General features: G+C 54.8%; 4 protein-coding genes across 4 annotated transcripts in view; 2 read left to right on the top strand and 2 right to left on the bottom strand.

Annotated features, from left to right (window-relative positions):
- Window positions 1-3213, top strand: part of ETH_00024695 (uncharacterized protein) — a gene marked incomplete at both ends in the record, with an annotated part of 4613 nt that extends 1400 nt beyond the window's left edge. The window contains 2 exons of the mRNA XM_013375050.1: window positions 55-1129; window positions 1330-3213. Coding sequence (XP_013230504.1) covers window positions 55-1129; window positions 1330-3213 — 2959 coding nt within the window. The remainder of the gene's footprint in view (window positions 1-54; window positions 1130-1329) is intronic.
- Window positions 3214-4110: 897 nt separating this feature from the next.
- Window positions 4111-6275, bottom strand: ETH_00024700 (uncharacterized protein; the record flags this gene model as incomplete). The annotated part of the gene is made up of 2 exons (XM_013375051.1): window positions 4111-4523; window positions 5300-6275. 2 exons carry the CDS (start codon window positions 6273-6275, stop codon window positions 4111-4113), a joined length of 1389 nt encoding a protein of 462 aa, XP_013230505.1.
- A 1952-nt stretch (window positions 6276-8227) lies between these two features.
- On the bottom strand, window positions 8228-16558 carry ETH_00024705 (uncharacterized protein; the record flags this gene model as incomplete). Its single annotated transcript, XM_013375052.1, has 12 exons — window positions 8228-8255; window positions 8374-8453; window positions 8678-8867; window positions 9073-9242; window positions 9457-9749; window positions 10097-10352; window positions 10706-10858; window positions 11210-11502; window positions 12030-12238; window positions 12557-12756; window positions 12955-13872; window positions 14060-16558. 12 exons carry the CDS (start codon window positions 16556-16558, stop codon window positions 8228-8230), a joined length of 5289 nt encoding a protein of 1762 aa, XP_013230506.1.
- Window positions 16559-17282: 724 nt separating this feature from the next.
- Window positions 17283-21375, top strand: ETH_00024710 (MIZ zinc finger protein, putative; the record flags this gene model as incomplete). The annotated part of the gene is made up of 7 exons (XM_013375053.1): window positions 17283-18611; window positions 19023-19076; window positions 19331-19438; window positions 19531-20067; window positions 20228-20359; window positions 20475-20688; window positions 20846-21375. 7 exons carry the CDS (start codon window positions 17283-17285, stop codon window positions 21373-21375), a joined length of 2904 nt encoding a protein of 967 aa, XP_013230507.1.
- Between the last annotated feature and the right edge of the window lie 1537 nt (window positions 21376-22912).

Below are 22912 nucleotides of genomic sequence, written 5' to 3' on the forward strand. Positions count from 1 at the left end.
TGCTGCTGCTGCTGCTGCTGCTGCTCCGTTTCGCGTGGAAGGCGGCGGCTGCAGGCTGGCCAAGAGCAGCAGCAGCTGCTGCGAAGACGCATTCTTCTGCTTGGAGAAAGAAGGCTGCTTCGGAGTGTTTGACGGAGTCGGCAGCTGGGCTGTTGAAGGAGTAGATGCTTCTCGTTTCTCGGAAGGCCTTGCTGCTGCTGCTGCAGCAGAAGCAGCAGCAAACCTGAACCCCGACAACATTGCCCCCGAGTACCGCGCGCTGGACCCCAACGCGCGGGCGCGGCTGCTGCTGCACCGAGCCCATGCTGCTGTCTGCAGCAGCAGCGAGAACAGGTGGGGCAGCAGCACAGCAGCAGTGGGGTGTATAGACACCCGGACGGGCCGCCTCGGAGTTGCATGTCTTGGCGACTCCGTGCTGATGGTGCTGCGGCGGCAGCTGCTGCCGAGCAGCATGTCTTTTTATGCTGCAGAAGTTCCTGCGGTGCGGCCGGAGGCGCTGCTGCTGTCGAGCAGCAGCAGCAGCAGCAGCAGCAGCAGCCGCTTCCCGCGGCTGCTGCGGCGCTGCTGCTGGCGCACCAAGGAGCAGCGCTGGGAGAACGGCGCCCCCTACCAGCTGTGCAACCTGCCGCCCCGCAGCAGCTGGCAGCAGCTGCAGCAGCAAGGCTTCGAGCGCTTTGTTGCAGTGCTGCAGAAGATCGACCCCCAGGGCGACACAGCAGAAATGGCCTTCGCCCCGCAGCAGCCGCTGCTGCTGCAGCCTGGTGACCTCGTGCTGGCCTTCAGCGACGGAGTCGGCGACAACTTGTTCGACAGGGAAATCGAAGTCTTCTGCTCCCTCGCCCTCTCCCCCGACGAGGCCCTGCTGCTGCAGCAGCAGCAGCAGCAGCAGGGGAAGGAACAGCACGCCCAGCAGCAGCAGCAGCAGGGGAAGGAACAGCACGCCCAGCAGCAGCAGCAGCAGGGGAAGGAACAGCACGCCCAGCAGCAGCAGCAGCAGGGGAAGGAACAGCACGCCCAGCAGCAGCAGCAGCAGCAGCAGGACGCTGAACGGCCCTCTATTCGCTTCACGCCTGCACAGGACGTGGCGGAGTTTATTGTGAAGATTGCAAAAAAGAAATCTCAAGATGGCGTAAGCTGCTGCTCCGCTTTTGCTGCTGCTCCACTTTTGCTGCTGCTCGTGTCTGTTGGTCTGCTGCTTGCTGCATTGCATTTGCCTGGCCCTCTACACCCGCAGCGAAACTCATCCATCTCCGCCGCTGCCGCTGCTGCCGTTGCTGCTGCTGCTGCTGCTGCACGCGTATGTGTGTTTGCTGCTTGGGTTTGCTGCAGCTGTTCGAACGCCCGTTTGTTGCAGCACCTGAAGGCAGCAAGCCGCTGCCCGCCCATTTAGCAGCAGCAGAAGGAGAGGGATTTCGAGGGGGCAAAAGAGATGACATTAGCTGCGTGGCACTGTGGGTCACAGCTGCAGTGCAGACACCGATGCCTGCTGCTGCTGCTGCTGCTGCTGCTGCAGGCGTACAGACTGCAGCAGCAGCTGCACCGCTTCCCGCTGCAGCAGCAGCTGCAGAAGCAGCTGACTCCGTCGCGTTGACTGTGGAAGCTTCCACCCAGGGGGAGGAGGTTTCTGCTGGAGCAGCACAAGAAGAGCAGCCTGCAGCAGCAGCAGCAGCCTCTGCTGCTGCTGCTGCGTCGCCAGCTGCAGGTGGTCAAGGTGCCCGAGCACTCACGCCTTCACCCGCAGCCGAAGCCGCAGCAGCAGCGGCATCCGCTGCTGCTGCTGCTGCTGCTGCTAAGTCACGCAAAGCAGCAGCAGCTGCAAGTGTCGGTACACCCAAGCTGCTGCACCGGTTCTCGCGTGCTGCTCGGCTGAGCCCCAGCAGCAGCCGCTTAGCAACCCCTGGGGCTTCCCCTTCAAGCTCAGTCTCTGCAGCAGCAGCCCCAGGAACTCCAGGGACCCCCACATCAGCAGCAGCAGCAGCAGCAGCAGGGGATTCCTCGCGGAGGCGCGCGCTAGCCAAAGGGGCAGCAACCCCACACACTCCCTCCCGCAGCACAGACCGCCTAAACCCTTCGGGGGTTTTGCGCAGAAGATTCTGCAGAGACGCTGCAAGTCCTGCTTCCCCCACCAGCACCCCGCGGAAGCCTCTTGCTGCTGCTGCTGCAGCAGCAGCAGCAGCAGGAGCAGCAGCAGCAGGAGCAGCAGCGAGTCCTGCTGCTGCTGCTGGCTCGCCCGCGTCGCCCAGCCACGGGAGCGCTAGCCGACTACCCCGACCAGACTTTGCTGCTTTTGCTGTTCTCCGCGCTGCTGCTGCAGCTGTCAAGACCCGCAGGGGGGGCCCGCCGGGGGGCCCCCCGGGGGGCCTCCCTGAAGGCTCCCCAGGGAGGGGCCCCCCAGTACCCTCTGCCTCCCCTAAGCGATCAGGGGGGCCCCTGGGGCCCCCCTGGAGGCCCCCCAAGACCCTCCGCCGTGCTGCTTCCCCGGGGCCCCTCTTTTCGGACACTCCAAAGAAGCCCTTGAGGCGGCCGGGGCCCCCCAGTGGGGCCCCTGAAGAGGGAGGTGCGGCAGCAGCTCCCGCAGCAGCTGCAGCGACTGCAGCAGCTGCAGCAGCTGCTGCAGCGGAGGGGAAAGGCGCCGCCACACAGTCTGCGGGGGCCCCTGCTGCTGCTGCTGAGGCTGCAGCGGAAGCAGCGCAGCAAGGGCCTGCTGCTGCAGCAACAACGCCAAGGAGGCAGAAGCAAGCAGCAGGAGTGGACACAGAAGCAGGACAAGGGAAGCAAGGGGAGAGCAGCAACAGCAGCAGCAGCAGCAGCAACCCACAGAAAAAAGAGGCAGTAACAGAAAACGAACAAAGCAGCAAATGCAGCAAAATGCAGCAAACAAATGGCGAACAGCCGGACGCAGCAGTCAAGCAGTCAAGGGGCTCCCACACTGGCCTCCAGAAGCAGCAGCAGCAGCAGCCGCAGCAGCAGCAAAGGCAGCAACAGCAGCAGCAGCACGAGCAGCAGCAGCAGCAGCCAGATGGCTCTGCTTGTCCGGGAACTCAGCGCCGCTCCCGCCGTCTCAGCGGCCGCAGCCTCGAAAGGGCGCCGTTAGCTGCAGCCCCGAGGCGCAGCAGCAGCAGCAGCGCTGGCGTTAGCTGCTCTGTTGCAGCAAAATCAGCAGCAGCAGCACGAGCAGCGAAACGCACGAAACATGCAGAGCAGCAGCAGTAGCAGCAGCACAAACGCAAAACCGAAAGCTCGCACAACAGCACAGCAGCTGAGCAGCAGCACAGCCACAGGCATGCCCCACAGTGAACTTAAGCTTGTAATAGCTACTAAGAGAGCAGCAGCTGCTGCTGCTGTGGCTGTTGCTGCTGCTGAAGCAGCAGCTGCTTCTGGCAGCTGAGCGAGGCTAGTGCGCCAGAGAGCGGCGTAGGTATTCGTGGTGTTTGCATTTTTGTTCGTTTTGTTTTTATTTATCACTGCAGGCTCGTTGAGGTGTACGTACACCTCGGCTGGCAGAAATTTATTTTGGAAGACGCGTTTGCGTGTCCTTCCTTGTTTTTGTCTGGCGGATTCTCGCGCCTCCAGTTGTCTCATTAGCATTTAATATTATCTGTTTCCACAATGGTGAAGTTCTCCTTCTATGGGTTGAAGTTGAATTCCTCTGGGGTGCCTGCATGCAGACGTGTAGTCCAAACTTAGCCGAAACTGCAGTTCTCAATTCCAGATTTGTTCACTGGCCTTCAAAAGAGCTTCGAAGAACTCTGGTAGCCCCTAGAGGGCCCTTTAGAACTTTTAAAAAAGTAAAAATTGTCCAGAGAGACACTAAGAGGAACGGCTGCTGCTTCCTCACAGAGGCTAAATGCGTTTGCAACTGCTTCCTTGAAAATACCCTTTTAGATCTCCGGCAAATGTAGCCTTCGCAGCACTAAACTCTAATTGGGTTTCCGTGAAAGACAGGGTTTGCATGTTTGTTTGTTTCCTGTCTTTGAGTTCATGAATACTTTTGTTGTTCACGAGCAGTTCATAAAAAGGAAAGTGCAAAAGTACTTGCCACTTGGCGAGCCCGGCGAATAAGTTTATATCCGCCTCTTCGGCCAGTTTTTTCTAATTAATTGGAATTTATTATTTGGCATTTGGGTCTTCGTTCAGCTGTTGACGCACAAAGTCCCAAAGAATCCGATTCACCTCCAATGGCTGCTCCAGCATAACGCTGTGGCCGGCGCGGCCCACGACGGCCACCGTGAGTGCGCCCTGTTTGCCCCACAGCTCGGGGCTTGCATGCAAGCTGCTGCTGCTGCTGCTGCTGCTGCAGGCCGTGCTGCTGCTGCTGGCGCCGCCGGGCGTCTCAACGGCGCAGGCCGTGTACGGAAGTCGCAGGTAGCTGGGGCCAGGCAACGGAGTGCTGCTGATTGGTGCTGCACCCAAAGCCCTGGAAACAGCAGCAGCAGCAGGGTAAGCAGCACACACGGAGTCCTCTTCGCCGTAGAGCAGCAGCACGGGGGGCCGGGAGGAACTGTCGCGGTAAGCTGCTGCAGCTGCGAGCGCAACAAGCAAAGCCAAACAAATCTCTTTTTTGCTGCTCTTTAATCCGCATTTAACTCACAATATTTTATTTTTTTCGAAACAAACAAACTTCACAAAGTTTGTTTCCCTCACAGTCAAAAAACTTTCTCGAATAAACTCGAAAAAGAACACGCCAAACCATCCAGGACCACAAAGAGGCAAGCAAAAGCGAGGCACACACATTTACATGAAGGCAGAAACATAATAGAAAACAAAATAAAACAAATTCATCTGAAAAGACAAATAAACAACCAAATACAAAGAAAGAAAATCTGAAAGATACAGACACACACAAACAGCAGCATTCGCGAAACTGCATGCCTGATTACCTGCACCATGAAAAGAAACTGACTTCTCATTAACTTCACCATTTACTTTATTTTTTACTTAAACTTGACATTTATTATTAACTCTTTCATGCGCTGAGTCATCAAAAATGCCACTCTCTTGCCCTGTGGCCTACAGTTGCAGCTTTATCGGAGCTCCTCTTATCACTTGTGGTTCCATTTGTGTTGCTATTCCTTCTTATGTTTCCACTTGTCTATGTATAAATATAAACTGATATGTAAATATACAAGTATAAATTGTATATAAATATATACACAGATATACACCTGTAGAACTTAACTATATATAAAAATAATATGCAGCTACGTATATGCAGGAAAATGAAAACATAAGAATATATATGTATATATTTCTTCATATGTTTTAATATATATTTGAGTGTTTGTGGCTGATGAATTACCCTTGAGGAACTCCTTGCGGCGCTCCCCTCTTTTGAACCAGTTGAGAATGGGCAGAATGGAGTTGAGGGGGTTTTCTGCATTGATGAGTTTCTCGTGTTGAATTAATTGGGGGTTTTCTTTTCTAGTTTCTCTGCCGTAGAGGAGGCGCTGCGAGGGGAGGCTCAGCAGCCACCGCAGCAGCTGCAGCAGCAGCCGCGGCAGCTGCAGCAGCAGCCAACAAAAGCCCAAGTCCAACTTCACTCCTTCTCGCGCATCTCCTCCAATCAAACAAATGCCCTTCACTTCTCCCCCCCGGCCCTCCGCCACCAGCTGTCTGTACAGCTCAAGCACCAGCTCGCACCCGGAAGAATGCCCAACCAGCACAGCCCCCCAAGGGGCCCCCTGGGGCTTCTGGGGCCCCGGGGGCCCCTGGGGCCCCTGGGGCTTTTCTTCTTTGCTGCGGGTGCCCGCGAGGGAGTCAAAGGTGGCTTTGATGATGGCCTCGGTGTCCTCGAGCGGGCACACTGCAGGGGGGGGCCCCAGGGGCCCCCAGGCCCGGGGCGCCCCGGGGACCCCCGGGGCCCCGGGGGCCCCTGGGGCCCCCTTGGAAAACGTGCTCAGTCCGTGGCCAGGGAGGTCAGGGGCGATGCAGCGCACGCCGCGCTGCGCCAGGTAATGCAGCTGGTGCTGAAACTGGCCCGCGCGGCCGCAGAGGCCATGGACGAAAAAGGCCGAAATGCCTTTCTTTGAAGAGGAAATAGAGGCGTCTTTGGAGGCTGGAGGGGCCTCTGGAGGGGGGGCCTCTATGGGGGCCCCGTCAAGCGCAGTGGCAGATTCCGGTGTGTCGCCCAGCAGCCGCAGGGGCCCCTGGGAGTCAAGGGTGACCACGCGGAACTTCCAGGGGCCCACAGACGCAAACTGAAGACCTAAATGCTTACTTTCGGCTGCGAGAGGGGCACAGCCGCCACACAGTGCGAGGAGGCGGTCTTCCCCCATGGCATCCGCTGGCTGCTGCAGCAACCGCGGGCGGAAAGAGAGGGAATACGAGCTAACCGGGGACAAAAGAGGCCCTCTGCTCCTATTGTTAGCTCGTAAATTTATACACTAACTTGACTTCCAATGATCAAGTGCTGTATCCCAACTAACGGCCTCGAAAGACGATCAGTAGCCCAGTCAAAATGCTCGCTCAGAAGCTGCACGAGCTGTGTGCTTCAGCAAGAAACTGCGGACAAATTAGGGCAATTTTTGCCCCCGAGGTAACAGGACAATATAATTGAATCCGATTGTTCCTCCAATAAAAATGCTAATAATCCTGAAGATGAGCCACAGATTGTGCCAGCAAGGCACCACGTAGAAGGTTGTTTCAACTGGTCTGTCTCGGCACCATTCCCACTGATCTTCCGAAACAAAGCAACGAAAACAACGAGATTAGATTTAAATTTGCATAGATTTCAGATTAAAGTCCTGTGTTTACTGTTCTATCTATCCTGACACACTCGTGCAGCTGTGACTCCACTTGCCTGCTAGAGGTACAGTTCCTGTTTATGATTTGAGTGGCGGCTGACACGACATTCTCAACAGTCTGATCCATTCAACTTTAGGCATTTGCTTCATTATTTCAGGGCTTGAAGCTTAGGTAACTGTTCTGTTGTTGCACTGAGCCACTCTCCACGCACACAGAGCTGATTGTGCCGGCAAATTTTCCAGGTCTTGAGCTCAATGTGCGCGGGACTTGTCGCGTGTTAGTTCCCTGAAAGAGAGCCTAAGTATTAGGCGAGAACTGCCGTAATATAATATCCATTGTGCATTTCTTGTAAGGTGATATCTGTGGCATGATGTCCAGGTGTGGTAGCCCTCTTGCACACGTTATGCTGAAGCCCTTCTGTGCTTTTCCCTCGCTTTATGTGCGGCGAAAAGGACCAAAAGTAGAAGCAAATATCCGTAGTTATTCTCAAAGAGGGAATAGGCTTATGTCTGTGGGTTTTCACTGGGTAAGGCTCTTCATGAGGGCTTTACGAGCTCTAGGCCCCACTAGAATCAGCAAACGTGGGCTCGCAAAAACAAAAAGGGGATCTGGTCGAGGAAAGGACTGGCCACAACCACTCTATTTGTTTGTTCACTTGAAATAGAACAAAAGTGGTTGTGGCCAGTCCTTTCCTCAACCTGATCCCCTTTTGCCCCAGGAGAAACTAACGGATAGTAGTAACTCAGTACTAATAACACCTACATATTGAAGATACCATATACGTGAGCTGCACTAAGAACATCTTGATTAGAACATTTTAATCGCCTTATGGGTTCCTAGCCACTGTATTGCCTGCAGAAAGCTTAGTGGGACATCACTGAAATACGTTAGCAGAGATTAGCGCTGCATCTGCTGCGTTGCTGCTGCACAAGAAATTGTAGCAGCGCCAAACGCAGTCTGCTACAGAAGAAACTAATTTTAATCTTCTGGCTGTACTAAGGTTTCAAACCTCCTCCAAAAGCAGCAGCGGCCCATGCAGCAGGAGCAACTGCAAAGACACCAACACTCAAAGAAGCTGCTACACAAGAATGGAAACTACTTCTAGGTTTCTAGAAGCGCAGATATTCTCCTAGACGACTCTTGCGCCAATTGCTATTTGAGTTTGCATCGTTTTGATCTTTCTCACAAATATTTGAAGCAAAAAGAGCCCCTTTTGCTGAGGCTTATAAACTTCCCATATCATGGGAATCCCACCACAAGCTGCTGCTAGCGCTGCTGCAGCTGCGTTTTTTTGTCTCTACTGTTGCTGCGAAAGCTTTGCAGAGAAGTTCTTGAGTGCCGTGCTGCTGCCGAAGCTGCAACAACTGCTGCGGATGTGTCAGAATCGTGAAGTAAAAAGTCTCAGTCGATGCGGGCTGCAGCAGCAAGAATTCTTGCTGCCGCAATTAATGCTGCTGCTGGTGCCGGTGCAGCTGTAGGCTTCTTAAGGCGCTGCTTTTCCGAACACTTGCCTGCATCATTGCAAGCAGCAACAGCCTTCAATCTTTAGGAACAATTCAATAAGGCTACCATTATCAATGCAGCTACAGTAACCCAAGACAGTGTGATGAGGCACTAACTGGGGCGTACCTGTCGACTGCAGCAGCAAAAGAAGCGAGGTTCGAGAATGGCAGAAGCAACATTTCGGGGACCGCAGCTGTTGCATGCAGCTGCAGCATAAACAGCAGCAGCAGCAAGCTACGGCGCGACATGGAGCGGTAGCAGCAGCACCAAAAGCAGGCGTCAGTGAAGCACCGGCAGGAAAGAAGAACAGGAAATGCAAAAAAAGCTGCAGCAGAAAAACGAAGACACCCAAAGCAGATCCGAAAGCACAAGGAGAGACCCAGAAACAGAAAAGGCAGCAGCAGCAGAAAGGAAGCAGCAGGAAACTTACAAACTGCAACTGCTGCAGGTCAGTCAAGCAGTACAGCAAAAGCGTCTCTGTTTCTGACTTTTTTGCCCTAAAGGCCATTCGAATGGGGCCCCTGGCAGCCACGGGGGGCCTCAGCCAGCCACAGACGCGGTGTTGTAAGTACACTTCAGTGCACTGCAGCAGCACTGCCACGTCCTGAAGGCACACAAAGCTGCAGCAGCAGCAAACAGGAGCAGCGAAAGCAATCAGCAGCAACCAAGCGCTGCAGCAGTGACAAACGCCTGCAAAAAATTAACATGCCAATCCAGCTCCCCCCGAAAGACAGGCGCATGTTGTGGCTGCAACTGTTACTGCTGCTGTTGTTATTGGGTCTGCTGCTGTGCCGCCTGCTGCTTCTGGTTGCTGCTGCTGCTTACCACTGCTCCCTGAATTTGTATATCCCCACGTAGACGTCCTGAGAGCCCACGGGGTCTTGCTGCAGGAATTCCCTTTCTTTAAAAAGCTTCAGCCGCTTTGCCTTGCTGCTGCAGGCCAGTTTGCGCCACACTCTGCAGCTCACGGGCCGGTGCAGAGCCCTGATAGTGACCTGAGCAGCAGCACACTGAACACTGAAAGGACAGATGCTAGGGGCAGCACCAGCATCCTTGTGAACTCCAAACAGAAAGTAAGAAAGTAAATACTGAATGCCGTAGAAGAACCGAAAAGTCCAAACCCCGGCAAGCTCGTTTTCCATTATGAAAAGTTCTTTGAGGAAATATAGATCCTAGATCCTGCTGCTTCGGTTGTTGCCATGCGCTCACCTTGACTCGGGCCAGCAAGCTTGCGGCCTCATCTTCTGCTGGAGGTATGATGAGGGCCGAGACGGCACACGAAAGGTACGGAGAAACGCGAGGCTCTGCAGCATCAAGGCTGGCCCTAGCAGCAGCTCTGGCTGCGCTGCTGTGCGCTGCTGCTGCTGCTGCCAGCTTGCAGCAGCAAGACGGATCCGACATTGGAACCTTAGGGATGGCAGACACAAACAAATCTTGCCACTCTGCGTGCTGTCGATCCGCCTCCCCGGCCCCAAAGTTTCCTCTATGAGGACGAATCAGCCCTGCGCAGCAGCATTCAGCCCCACAAATGAGACTGTTCATGTTGCTGCAGCTTCTGCTGCTTCTGCTACTCTTGCTGATAACGCACAAAAGCCTTGCTACCGCCCCAGTCAAACTATCTATTAAAAATTCCCTTAGAAAGGAGTGGTATTCTAAAGCAAACAATTCAAGATGAGCACTTGGGATATCTGTACCATTTTAAAAATATTGTGTTAATAAAGGTTCTGCCATTAAACTAAATGCGGAAACAAGCCATTAAAAGGCTGTGCTCATCCAAACTGCGACACAGCAGCCCATACAACAGTGTGCAGCACCAGCAGCAGCAGCCGCAGCAGCAGCAGTGACTAACCCATGGCGGCGCAATACGAGGCGTGGAAAGTTTTGTATTGGGTTTCGTCTTTGGGAGTCCAGCGACCCCGAGACCCCCTCTGCTGTTTGGACAGAAGAAACACGAGGCCGTGCTGCACTGCGAGGCGGATAGCGAATGCTTCAGCCCGCAGCTCACTCTGCACTTCCTCTGCCAACGCAGCATCAGCTGCTGCACCTCCAGCAGCTGCTGCTGCTCCCGCGGAGGCGCGCTGGGGGATGACAAACAGACGCAGCGCCTGTAACAGCACCAGCATCAGAAAATAAAAGTCTGCCCCACTAAATGAATGAGCAGTTTCTGCTTCTGCTATTAATTGCTGGAAAGATGGATGGGGGGCGCAAGAAGACTAAACGGGAAAAAAGATACATCAAACTGCAGATCAACAAGAATGCATAAACATGAAAATGACAACACACCGCAAAACACCAAAACAAAATGATGATACCGGACAGAAACGGAGAGAGGCTGGAAGCAGCATAAGAAGCTAAAGCGCAAAGCCACAAGAAAAGAAATAACAGTGAGAAGACTGTGGCAGTCGAAGCCGGAAGAAAAGATACACAGACACACCAAAACGAAAGAGCAGCAACCCACGTGTAGTATTTCGCCGGTCATCTCCACATCTTCAACGGCAATTGCCTCGTGAAGGGCAAAACGGAGAAAGCGACAATCCGGCAGCCAAAACCGCTGCCCCAAGTTCAGAGAAAAACGGCCCCAGCCGCTCACAACCAACAGTGCATGGGTCACCTGCAGCAGTCGCCGGGCAAAGCAGTGTCAGCAGCAGCAGCACAAAAGCATGCAGCAGCTGCTGCAGCATATAAACGGGAAACAACGGCAGTGACAACAAGCAAGACGAAACAAAGCCAATATGGGATAGGCCAGTAGCTGTACAGCAGCAGGAACTCAGGAACCGCCAAAGCCAGCTACAACGCGAAACAGTAGCAGAAGCGGCAACGCAAGAGGAAGCAGCAGCAGCAACAGCAGCGACGGCCGTAGTAGCAGAAGTACTGCTGCAGCACTGTTGGTTTCGGCAAAGACGCTGCAGCGCATGCAAAGCCAGCAGCAGCTAAGGCAATGTAATGCAAATGCAATAATTACCATGTAGACTTGGTTGCGCCAATCCTCTGTCCCGAGATCGCTCCTGTTTCTCCACGGCCGGATGCTGCGAGACATTTCTTTGAGGATTGCTGCCACTAACGAAGTACTGCTGCTGCTGCTGCTGCCGCTGCTGCTGCTGTTGCTGTTACTGCTGCTGCTCTTGCCGCTGCCGGCAAGAGCCTCAATCCCAGCGCGGTGAAGCAGCGAACCCCAAACCAGCTGCTCAAAAAGACGACCGAAATCTACGCAGCAAACTTCTGGCAGAAGCTGACAGCCGCAAGCCATGCAGGCAGCTGCAACAAAACAATGCACAGCGGCAGTAACCTCCTATGGGAAGTTGCTGCTGCAGAGCAGTATGCTGCACAGAAGATAGTTTCCAGTGGCAACTATAGAAAATGAATAACATAACAAGGCGAAACGGACAGAAAATAAAATCAATATAGAGAAAGACATGTCAAAACCCGAAAGGCACGGAAGTAACCGAAACACGAAACAGCAGAAACGAAGAGCAGGGGGCATTAGGAAAGGAAAAGCCAAACAGAACCGCCGAATAAAAAACAACAGGCATGGACTGCAATGGCGTGACAGCAAGTAGGAAAATATAACACAAAAGTCATGAACTGCTACGAAAAAAGGAAAAGAAATTGATGAAAACGCGGAAGCCCGATGGATAAAGAGATGAGCAAAAGCGCCCCCGGTGAGGCAAAGGATGGAGCCATAAAGCACAAGACCAACGGGGAAACGGAAAATACCAAAACTGAAACAGCAGGAAAAGCGCAGGCCGCAGGCGCACGCCTTGCCGGTCACCAGACCCACGCACTGAAGGGTCCCTGAATGCCTTGTGTGTCGTTGCAGTTCGGGCAAGCCGTCAAGTCATACAGCAGCAGCCGCCCCCCTTGGTAGTCAAAACCCAAAGACTCCAAACCCCCGCATCGCACAGCTTCCCGGACTTCCTCCAGCCACTGCACGTATTCCACGCGCTGCAGCAGCGGAGAAGACCCAGAAAGACTGCTGTGCCGGTGGACCATTCTGCACAGAGACAAAAAGCCCGCAGCAGACACAAGAAATGCCAAAATCAATCGCGAGGAGAAGCTGATTTGATATTTTAGTGGCGACATGCGCTGGATCTAATCAAAAGTTCCGCGCAAGGGAGGACGATGGGCAAACATGAAATGCAAAAGAAGCTGCGGGCAGATGGTGACAGACAAAAAAGTGCGAGAACGCAAAAAGAAAGAGAATAACGGAGAAGAGATATAAAAGTATATGTGCAATGACATGGGAAGAGCAAGGAAAGATCAGAGTCTGCCGAGCTCTCGTGTCAAAAGCAACAGCTGCTGATGCACGTACAGCTGCGCCCAAGACGCCTCCAGCAACGCGAAGACTTTGCTGTCGTGCAGCAGGCCATCGGCGGTTATGCGACTCCTCCTTCGACTCCAAACGTTTAGAATTGCTGCTGCTGCATTCAGCGTCGGCTGCTGCAGCAAGCCGGAAGGCCCCATGTACCCTAGAAGGTTCGCCAGCAAGTAAGCAACTTCAGGCCCGTATTCCTGTGCCGACAGCAGCAACAACAGCAGCAACAGAAGGACAAGCGGCACCACCAGTAGATTAGACAGAAGTGGAGCTCGCAGCTGGTAATCTGTGGGAAAGCCACCAACAGCAACCCCTACAGAAGCAGCAGCAAAAAAGCAGCACAGGCAGGAACAGCAGCTACAGCAGAACCAACAGCCGCTGCAGCGAAGGCCCACTAGAAAGTGTTGTCTGTCATCATCGTTGGGGCTTTCCCCGAGCTGCAAAATGAAGTCCCTTAAGAATTTAATTGCATGCAAGGAGGCAACTTTAGCCATGGACTGCAGCAGCTCGCGCGCCACCTCTCCTGGCAGGTCCGACAGCAGCACGTACACTCCGTCACTGACTGCAGCAGCTTCTGTTTCAAGTGCTGCTGTTGCTGCTGATTCTGACGGTGGTGTTGTTGTTACTTCTGTTGAGGGTGAAGAGCGCTGCTTGGGCGTGGCTGGCCCCCCCCGCAGTTTGCGAGTTTGCAGCTGCTGCTGCTGTTTGCCCCGCTGCTGCTGCTGCTGCTGCTGTATGCGCTGGCTCTTCGCCTGGACTCGCTCCCCATTCTTTGCCTTCCACTTCCTCCAAGCAAGTTCTCCTGCAAAAAACCGACGCAGCTCCTGAAGCTCCTTGAAGACAGCTACCAGGCCCCCCTCTTCAGCTAGTTGGGCAAAGTCCACCCGCCTGCGCCTCCAGGCGGGGTGGCTGCCTGCTGCTTCTGCAGCAACAGCAACGGGTTCTCCGTGGCACACGGGACACATCCAGTGCTCATAGCCTTCATTTTCTGCTGCTGCTGCTGCTGCTGCTGTCCGTGCTGCTGCTGCTCTGCAAGGCTGCCGCTTCGCCGTGGCTTCGCTGTGCGGCTTCAATCCTTCCCTAGGCCGAGGCGCGGGTGGCAGTTGCTGCAGCTCTGCTGCAGCGGCAGCAGAAAGGCAGCTGCTGTTGTAAAAAGATGCAGCAGCAGCACTGCGGCTGCCCTCAGGCAAAAAACGCCGCAGGGGCTTGTAGCTGTACAGACACGCCGCGTGCATTACACGGGGGCAAAAGTCGCAGCAGAGCAGCTCTCCAGGACTTCCGCAAATGGAGCAAAAGCAAAAGTTACTTGCAGCCTGAAAGCAAACGCAAATCAAAGACCTGCCCCACAAGCTGCTGCCAACACAGATACTGCTGCCTCAACTGCTGCGGCCACTTGTGCCTCTGCCGATGCTGCTGCTTCAATGCTGCTGCTGCTGCGATATCGTAGATGTATCACCTCACCTGCAGCAGCAACTGCTGCAGCAAGCTAGAGCGACTTACTCCTGGCTTTACTGGTCGCCGTCGTGCCTTTGCGGCAGGCCGGCTCGGGACTGCAAGTACTGCATTTTGGTGCTGCGGCTGGTGCTGCTGCTGCTGCTGCTGCTGCTGCATCTTGCGGCTCTCGTCTTGCTTAGGCTCGGGCAGTTCAGCAAGGTCTGCTGCTGTCGCTTCCGCAGCTGTTGCTGTTGCTGGCATTTTTGCTTCCTCGGTGGCCTCTAATTTCGAGGGCAAGGCACAGGCAGTTTCCTGTTCCTCATCGTTGGAGATGCTGCTGCTGCTGCTGCTGCTGCTGTTGCTGCACTTAGAGGTGCTCTTGCTGCTGCTGCTGCTGAAAAAGGATGTTTGGCTTTCGCCGTCTTCCGTCTTCGTGCTGCTTGTGTCTGCTGCGCTTCGGTCGTCTCCAGTGCTGGTCACAGCAACGCCGCTGCTGCAGCCGCTGCTGCTGCAGCTGCTGCTGCTGTTCTTGCCACTCGTCTGGCCATGCCTGTCTTCTTTGCTGCTCCTGCTCAGTTCGGATGTGCTTGCAGTGCTGCCTTCAGCAGCTGCTGCATCAGCAAGTGCTGCCGAAACAGCAGCAGCTGCAGCAGTTTTCGTTGCTGCTTCTGCAGCAGCAGCCGAAATAGCAGCTACTTGTGGCGTTTCTGGTGCAGCGACGGAAGCAGCTGCAGTTGCTGCTGCTGCTTCCGCTGCAACAGAAGCAGCAGCAGCTGATGCGGCCGCTGCTCCCTGCTGCGTCGCTGAAGCGCCGCCATCGCTGCTGCCACGCCGTGGGGATAAATCGCTTTGCTGCTCCTCGCGTTTGACGGTCTGCTGCTTTTGCTGCTGGTGCTGGTGCTGCTCTGACTGGCCGTGCTGCTGCTCCTGCTTCTGCCGCTTCTGCTTCTTCTCTCCAGCATCCCCATGTTGCTGCTTCTCGATCCGCGGCTGCTGCTTCTTGTGTAAGGCCCCCTCCTGCTGCTCCTGTTGCGGCCGCCCGCGTTTGCTGCGCGCAGTTTCGTCGTGCTTTTGCTCACTTTTTTGCTGCTGCTGCTGCTGCTGCTGTAGCTGACTTCCGCTCCGTTCCTTTTGCTGCTTCCGATGGTGGTATTGTCCAGGCTTCAGCTCCTTATGCTGCTGCTCATCCAGCTGCTGCCTCTCCTTTTTCTGCTTTTGCTGTTGCCGTGGCTGCTGCTGCTGCCGCTCAGACTTCAGCCTGTTATGCTCCTCTAGTTGTTGCTTCTCCTTTTTCTGTTGCTGCTGCTGTTGCTGCTGCTGCTGCTCCTGCCCAGACACTTTGCTTGGCTGTAGACTCTTCTGTTGCTGCTCCTGCTGCTGCTGCCAGCCCTTATGAGGTGTTGTTGTTTTGCCCTTTTCCGTTGTTGGCGGGGATTTCTTTGTTGTCTGCTTGGAGCTGCTGCTGCTGGTGCTGTTGCCTTTGCTGCTGCTGCCACTGCTGCTTCTGTTGTTGTTCTTGCTGCTGCTGCCCTTGCTGCTGCTGCTGCTGCTGCTCTTGCTGCTGCTGCTCTTGCTGCTGCTGCTGCTGCTTCTGTTGTTGCTGCTGCTCTTGCTGCTGCTGCTCTTGCTGCTGCTGCTGCTGCTGCTGCTGCTTCTGTTGTTGCTGATGCTCTTGCTGCTGCTGCCCTTGGTGCTTCTGCCCTTGCTGCTGCTGGCCTTGTTTGCACTGCTATCTCTGCTGATGCTGCTGCATGCAGCGCGTCGGCTGCTGCGGCAGCCAGAGAAGGCCTGCAGCAGCTCTGCAGACGTTGCTAGATTCCGCAGCTCCCTTGAGCAGACTGCCAGAAGCAAACCCTCTCCTTCTTCATCTTCTGCCGCAGCAGCAGGTGCTGCTTCTGTTGAGGATGCCGACGCCGCTGCAGGGTCAGCTGTAGTTGCTGCAGCAGCTGCTGCAGCAGCCTTCCCCATTTTGTCAGCTGCCGACTTCGCAGAAGCTGAGTCAACTAGCTTTTTCCTTCTACTGCAGCTGCTGCTGCCTTTGCTGGCCGGCGTAGTGGAGGCAGCAGCTGCTGCAGCAGGTGATTCTGGTGCTGCTGCTGCGCGTGAGCGTTTGTTGCGGCCCGCTGTAAATGCTAGGCACAGCTCGCTAAGAGAATTGCCGTGTCCTGTTATAAGGTTCAAGAGTTCGCGGTCAGAGCCGCCCCCCTTTTTGCTTTGCTTCAGCTTCCCATGCTGCTGTTGCTGTTGCTGCTGCTGCTCCCGCGGGCGCTCTTGCTGTTCCTCGCTCTGCTGCTGCTCCTGGGTCTGCTGCTCTTCTTGCTGCTGCTGCTCGTGCCGGTGAACTTCCCGTGTCTCGCAGTTATCCTCGACGATGGAGCTGCAACTCTGCTGGTGCGCATCGGGGGGAGCTCCAAACTTGGGTTTTGCTGCTGCAGCAATATTAGCCCGAGCCGCTGCTTGTGCTCTCCCGAGACTTGTTGCTGCGTCAGAAGGCGCTGCTGCTGTCTCTGTTACCGCTGCTGCAGCAGCAGCAGAAGATTGCGAGTTGCCTTCTCCATCAGCCATTTGCGGGACTGATGCGGCGGGCTGAAGAGGGCACCCGCAGCTGCTGCTGCTGCTATTCCTGCTGCTCCCGTGACTCCTGTTGTTGCTACCGATGACACAAGAAGAGCAGATGACTGCGTGATAGCAGCAGCGTGCAGTTTGCAAGAGAAGAGCAAAGCCCCACTGCTGCAGTGAGGCGTTTCTAGGGCTGGAAGGCCATTGGTATTGCTGCTACTGTTGCTGCAGTAGTTGCGCATGTTGCAGCAGCTGCTGCAGCCCGGATCAAAGCCAGCTGAAAAAGCAAAACGGTTGCTGGCAGTTTACATCTTGCAACAGTCTCCAGCAGGAGTAGCAGCAGTGGCAGCAGACACAACATGAAGCCCCTCTGTGCTCACACTTGAGGGCCCCCCAGCCACCATACCCTCTAATGGCCGGCCGACGTACCCTTCTGTCTGCAGCCCCTAGGATTTTATTCAGTTTTTGCGTACTATTGTTTTTTATTAATTTCAATTTGCTGCAGCAGTAGCTTTTCAGCGGGTTGTTGGGCCACCCCCAGCCACTGCTAGTGGTGCTGTTGTTACTGCAGTTAACAACTGCGCCGGAGGATCAGCCACACCCCCCAGGTTGCTTCTTCTCGCTGCAGCTTCTGCACTTGCGCACATTTTGTCCTTTTTTGTTTTATTTCATTTTAAAGAATAGTTATTTAAGCTCTGCTGCAGCAGACGCCTCGCCGCCGCGCGCCACAATGGGCGGTGTGTCTTCAGCCCCTGACTCTCCCTCCAGCAGCAGCGATGACCAAGTCTGCGACATTGCCGATGCAGCAGGCCCTCCTCTGCAGCACATGCAGCAGCACCTGCAGCTAGAGCAGCAGCTGCAGCAGTATGAGTCCGCTGATTTGGAGTTCTATGACGCGAACTCGGGGGACGAGGAGTCAGCTCCTGGCCCACCTCAGTTGTCAACACTGCAGCAGCAGCATCATAGGAACAGCAGCAGCAGCAACAGGAGAGATTCAGCGTGGCATTCCACTAGTAGCCTGGCCTCGCTCCCCCAAGATGCTGCCCTGCGTGTTGCTGAGACTGCTGCAACTGCAGCAGTTGCAGCTGTTGCTGCTGCAGCCCAAGCCCACGAGTTCTTTACAGCACATGCAGAAGCATTTTCCTGCTGCCATCATAAGCGCCACCGCTGCTGCAGCGGCAGTAGCAGCAGCAACCAAGTGTGCGCTCTGCGCACTCGCCAGAAAAAGCGTCGGCTAATGCTGCTGCAGCAGCAGCTGACAAGTGCTGGTGCTTCTGTTGCTGCTGCTGGCCGACACAAAGAAGGCAGATACAGCGAAGGATATTCCCAAGGAGTTCCCCTGGGGAGTTCCTGCAGCACAGGTAGCAGGATCAGCAGCGGCAGCAGCTGCAGCAAGATCAGCAGCAGCAGCCAGCCCATCCTGTCTTACGAAGCGTACCACTCCCAACATCAGCACAGGCAACAGCGCAGCAGAAGCAGCTCGCGTCTAGGATTTAGTGGCAGAGATGCAGCAGCATCAGCTGCTGCTGCTCATAGGCCAATAGCCGCGTCGCTTGGATCACCAGCAGCAGCTTCTCCTCAAGCACCTGCACTGGCAGCAGCGCCAGCAGCACAGTTTGACTCCCCAGCTTCGCCGACGGCATCTGCAGCAACAGCAGCATCAGCCGCACCTGCATCAGCAGCAGCAGCAGCCCCGCCCAGAGAAGCAGCAGCAGCAATCCCAGGGGCAGCCTTGCAGTGGCCCGAGAGCCGCCCATTCGCCTCACCGAAGATTAGTTCGCCCCTCAATGTATCCTTCCAGCAGCACGAGGAGATCCAGCAGCAAAAGGGGCACGACAGCACTTCTCCGTCTCCCTTCCAATCTCAGCAAGATCAGCAGCAGCAGCAGCAGCAGCAGCGGGGCCGCCTGCGCTCCCAGCGGCAAAAACTTGTGCTGCAAACGCTGCTGCCGCTGCCGCTGCAGCGCCGGTGTGGCGTTCTGTGCCCATCTGCATTTGCTTCTTGTGCAGACGCGCTGCGGGTGCGGGAGGCGGACAAGAATTGCTTTTGTTTGTGCAAGGTGAAGCAGCCAGGCCAGCGCAGCAGCAGTCTATTTGGCTAGCTGCTGCTTGCATGCTCTCCTTTTTCGTTAATTCGGCAGTCTTTTGTTTTTCAGATCTCAAATATGTTGTATTTTCATGCATCTGGGTTTAGGGGCTTTTTTTGCTCAGTACTCCGTTGCCTATTTTGCCTGTTTGTCTTGTACAGATGTGAGTTTCTGGCTAGTTCATTTGTCCAGTTAAGTTGATTCGTTTGTCTTTCCTCTGTTGTTTCCCCAGAATTCTTTCATTCTTTTCCTATCTTTCAGTTTCTCTCTGTTCTTGCCTCCGCCTTGACCAAAGTCCACAGTCTTTCGATACTTTGCTGCTGCACAGAGGAAATGCTGCTGCAGATCTTGCTGCTGCGGCTATCGTTGCTGTTGCTGTTTCAGGCTCTTAGCAAGACAGAACGGGAGCGCCTGTCTTGCGCTTCCAAGCGTCCTCCTGTATGTTACCACATATTTGCACCTCGTACTGCTAGTATTGCTTACGTTGCTGTTGTTGCTGTTGCTGCTGCTGTTGCTGCTGCTGTTTGTGCTTCCACTGGCGCCATTTCTGCTGCCGTTGCTGGTTCTGCTTGTGCTTTCCTCGGAGCTGCTTCTTTGTCTTCGTGTGCTGCTTCGTGAAACCAGAGCAAGAGATCTCCAGACGCAAAGCAGGTGCTTTTGCTGCTGCCGTTGCTGCTGCTACTTCTGTGCAGTGCCACTGCAGCTGCTGCGGCATTTGGATGCATGGACTCTGCGCTCTTGCATTTTTTACCGTATGGGGGGATTGCCGAATGTGTGTCGTCTGCAGCCTCGTCTTGGCGGTGAGCAGCAGGAGCAGCAGTTGCACCACTAGCAGCGCATGCGAAAGCAGCAGCACCAGTTGATGTATATGTATCTTCCCTTTGTCATGCAGGACCCCACAAGTGAAGTTGTTTGGCTGTCAAATCTCGCCGCGCTGAAGCAAACAGTTCCAGCAGCAGCTCCAACAAGAACGCCAGCAGCAGCAGCAGGGGAAATCCCTGAAACGACAGATGCAGCAGCAGCAGCATCAGCTGCGGCCGTGGACCCAAGTGCTGGTGCAGCAGCTGGTCAAGGGGGGCGATCTGTGCAGTCTTTCGACCTCCGATCTTTCCCGCGGGACTCCCCAAGGCCTCCGCAGCTCCGTCTCGCTGCTGCAGTTGTTCCTCAAACGCCTTCCACAGCAGCAGCTGCAGCAGGAGAAGCAGCAGCGCAGACCTCAGTTGCTGTGTACGTCGACCCGACCGCCGCCAGGGGCTGTGAGGCAAAGACTCTGGCGCCTGCAACAGCAGCGGCCACAGCGCCACTGACAAGTAGCAGAATTCAGCGACTGCAGCAGGGGCCTGCCATGTGCCTCCGAGTGCAGGCAGTTGGCGATGTCTGCCTCGTGTCACTACCTCCCTTTGTGGGAAACAATCCCTACACTGTTTCCGTGAGCGCAGCAACGATGACAATATGCAGTATACGAACTGCAGCATTGGCTGAAGCAACGGCTGCTGCAGCAGCGCAATGGCTGCTGCAGCAGCGAGGGAGGAGGGATTTTCGCCTGCTGCATGCGCGGTGGTGCTGCTTTTTATGTACCTTTCGCGCAGGTTGGGGCAGAGGGGAAAACGGAGAAGACCCTGCTGGTGGCAGCAGCAGCAGCGAGACCGCTGGACCCGCTGCAGCTGATACAAGCCATCCGGAATCTCCGCACGCTAAATCCCAACCAAGGCAGAGCCTACGTGAGACAGAAGTACTTCATGCAACTGTTAACTGCTGCTGCAGGTCATGCTTTTGTTGTTGGAATTTAAAGTGCTGCGCATTGTAGTGCTGCCGCGATGTCTTGTGTGGCTGCAGCTGTTGGATGTCTTCGCGCGGGAGAAACGACAGCAGCTGCGGCTGCAACAGCGGATATACATGTACCAGACAAGAAAACGCCATACGCCTATGCAGGGCATCTGCTGCAGCAGCAGCAGCAGCAGCAGCAGAAACAGCAGCAACACCATGGCGCAAGAAACTACTGTACCTGGCATTTTGCACCGAAGCGCCACATCTAGCTTGAGAGCTCGAGGTGATGTTCGAAGCTTGGTGAAGGACAGTTTTTGTTGTGTTTGTTGCTGCTACTGGTACTTTTGCCGCTGGGTCTTCGTTTTATCCATTGGGGGGGTTATATTTTGAATCCATTGTGGGTTTTTTGAGTTAATTTGCTGCGTCTCCGTTTGCTGCAGTCTCCAGCTTCTCTTCCACATTTTCCGCAGCAGCTGCAGCAGGCGCAGGCGTAGCAGAAGCAGCAGGGGAAACAGCAGCAACAAGTGAAGTTTTCTCCCCGCGTTTGCGCTGCCTTTCTCTGGCGCAAGAAGGCTCGTCAGAACGCCTGCGCCTTCCCTGCCGGTCTATTTGGTGTGCTCATGCGAGCTGCTTCGACTTGGAGTCATATCTCTACAAACAATTCAGTGTATTGACATCGAAAGGCCCTCCTCAAGGGGTAGTAAAGGGAGCCAATGGGAGTTATGGAGAACCCCATAAAGGCTCCTCGCCTCCAGCCACTTCTTCAGAAAACGCCAAGGCGGGCTCTTGGCGTTGCCCGTTGTGTAAGGCCCCCGCGCTGCCCCATGAGCTGTATGTGTGTGGATTCGTGCTGCAGCTGCTGCAGCAGCAACCGAAAGATACAGCAAGTGTTGTCTTTGCAGACCCAGACCTGCTGCTGCCCATACCCCACAGAAGACTGAGAGAAGTGGCTGAGGCGATCAGCAGCTGACGTACACCAGCAACAGCATCAGCTGCTGCTGCAGCTGCAGCAGTATCTACTACACTTGCGGCTGTTGCCGTCTCCCCTACAGGACGTGCCACTCCTGCCGGTGTACCAGCTCCGACAGTCTCAGAGCGACGACAGCGGCAATAGGTGCAGCAGCTCCTGCCTCTCTCTCGATAGCGGCAACGTTTCGCGTTGCATTTGGTCGCCGAAGCATGCTTTTTGTCAGGATCCTATGACTCTTGTTTACGGAAGTACAGAAGGCAGTCGCCTTCCAGCTCCAGCGGCAGCACCTGCCGCGCGGCAGCTGGGAGGATGACAAGGCGACACGTGGGGTTGTGTTGCTGTTGCTGTTGCTCGTTTTTCAGTGCTTTCTCTCTGCTGTTGACGGCAGTCTTTGTACTGTAAAATCAAGAAGGCAGCAGCAGCAGCTCCATGGGGCAGCAGCAGACAACTCCCAGTAGCCAAGGGCTTACCGGTTTTATTTAGGAGCGTAGCCCTCCGAACTAGCTGCAGACCATACCTCGTCTGTATATGAGTTTTTATTTTTGGGGTCGCTTAACATTTAGTAAGACCAAATAACACATACCAATACGTCCCTGGGTCTTCGCGGGACATGGAGTTGTATAGATAATCTGCTGTGGTTTAAATTAGATTGCAGCTTCTCGTTGGAGTTACGCCGTCTTATGACTGAAATTCAATGCCAGCAGTACCTGTGAAAATATTTGCACATCGATTTCAGGCATGGGGATTTGTTGGGTGCCCAGTGGATTCTGGATTAGGTCAAGCACACGCACATATTATGCGCTTCACGTAGAGTATATCGATATGTTATATTTATTGATGCTTCAGGGCCCGGCCTTCTGCCAGGAGCCTAAATATACTGAGTTATACGCATATATAGGGAGGAGTCGATGTAATATGCGTACGGAGGCAGATCACTGAGGACAGCAAGATCCTTCGAGCACAGCAGCCAAGCTGAGCGTTTGATGTTGTCCCTGCAGCTACCACGTGTCCTGTGCATCCTGAGGGATCAGGGGTTTGTGTGACCAAATATCTGCTGAAGCGTTCTTAAGTGTTCCAATCTTTCAAGGGAGGGATGTCACAATACTTTCTAACTCCGCTTTGCCTCTTAGCCTCGATGTCACATTCGGTTCCACTGCACCTCCACAGTGCGTGCGGGTTGTGTACGGACAGTACTAGTCGAAAGCGACGACGCAGTATATGACCTCAGTCCAGTGCTTAAGCAGAGATACTGTCCGGCCTGGCCCAGACACACCTTCACTGGTATGATTCATACAATCGCATGTGAGCATCAGCAGACTAGCAGGTGAAAATTAAATAACTGGGATTGCTGATTTTAGACGTACGTGGTACACTTCAATGCAGGCGATGTAACAGATTCAGGGCTTCCAAACACTGGTGGAACAAGACGCGCATGGTGCAACTTCAAGCGGGTTCTGCTGCGAGAGGGCACCCTGACGCTACTCCTTTGTTCCGTCGTAGTGCGCACGACCCAGTACAGCTGGAGCTCGCACGTGGT

The sequence above is a fragment of the Eimeria tenella genome, genomic scaffold (genome assembly GCF_000499545.2).
Source record: "Eimeria tenella Houghton genomic scaffold, Eth_scaff25, whole genome shotgun sequence".
Lineage (NCBI taxonomy): Eukaryota > Apicomplexa > Conoidasida > Eucoccidiorida > Eimeriidae > Eimeria > Eimeria tenella.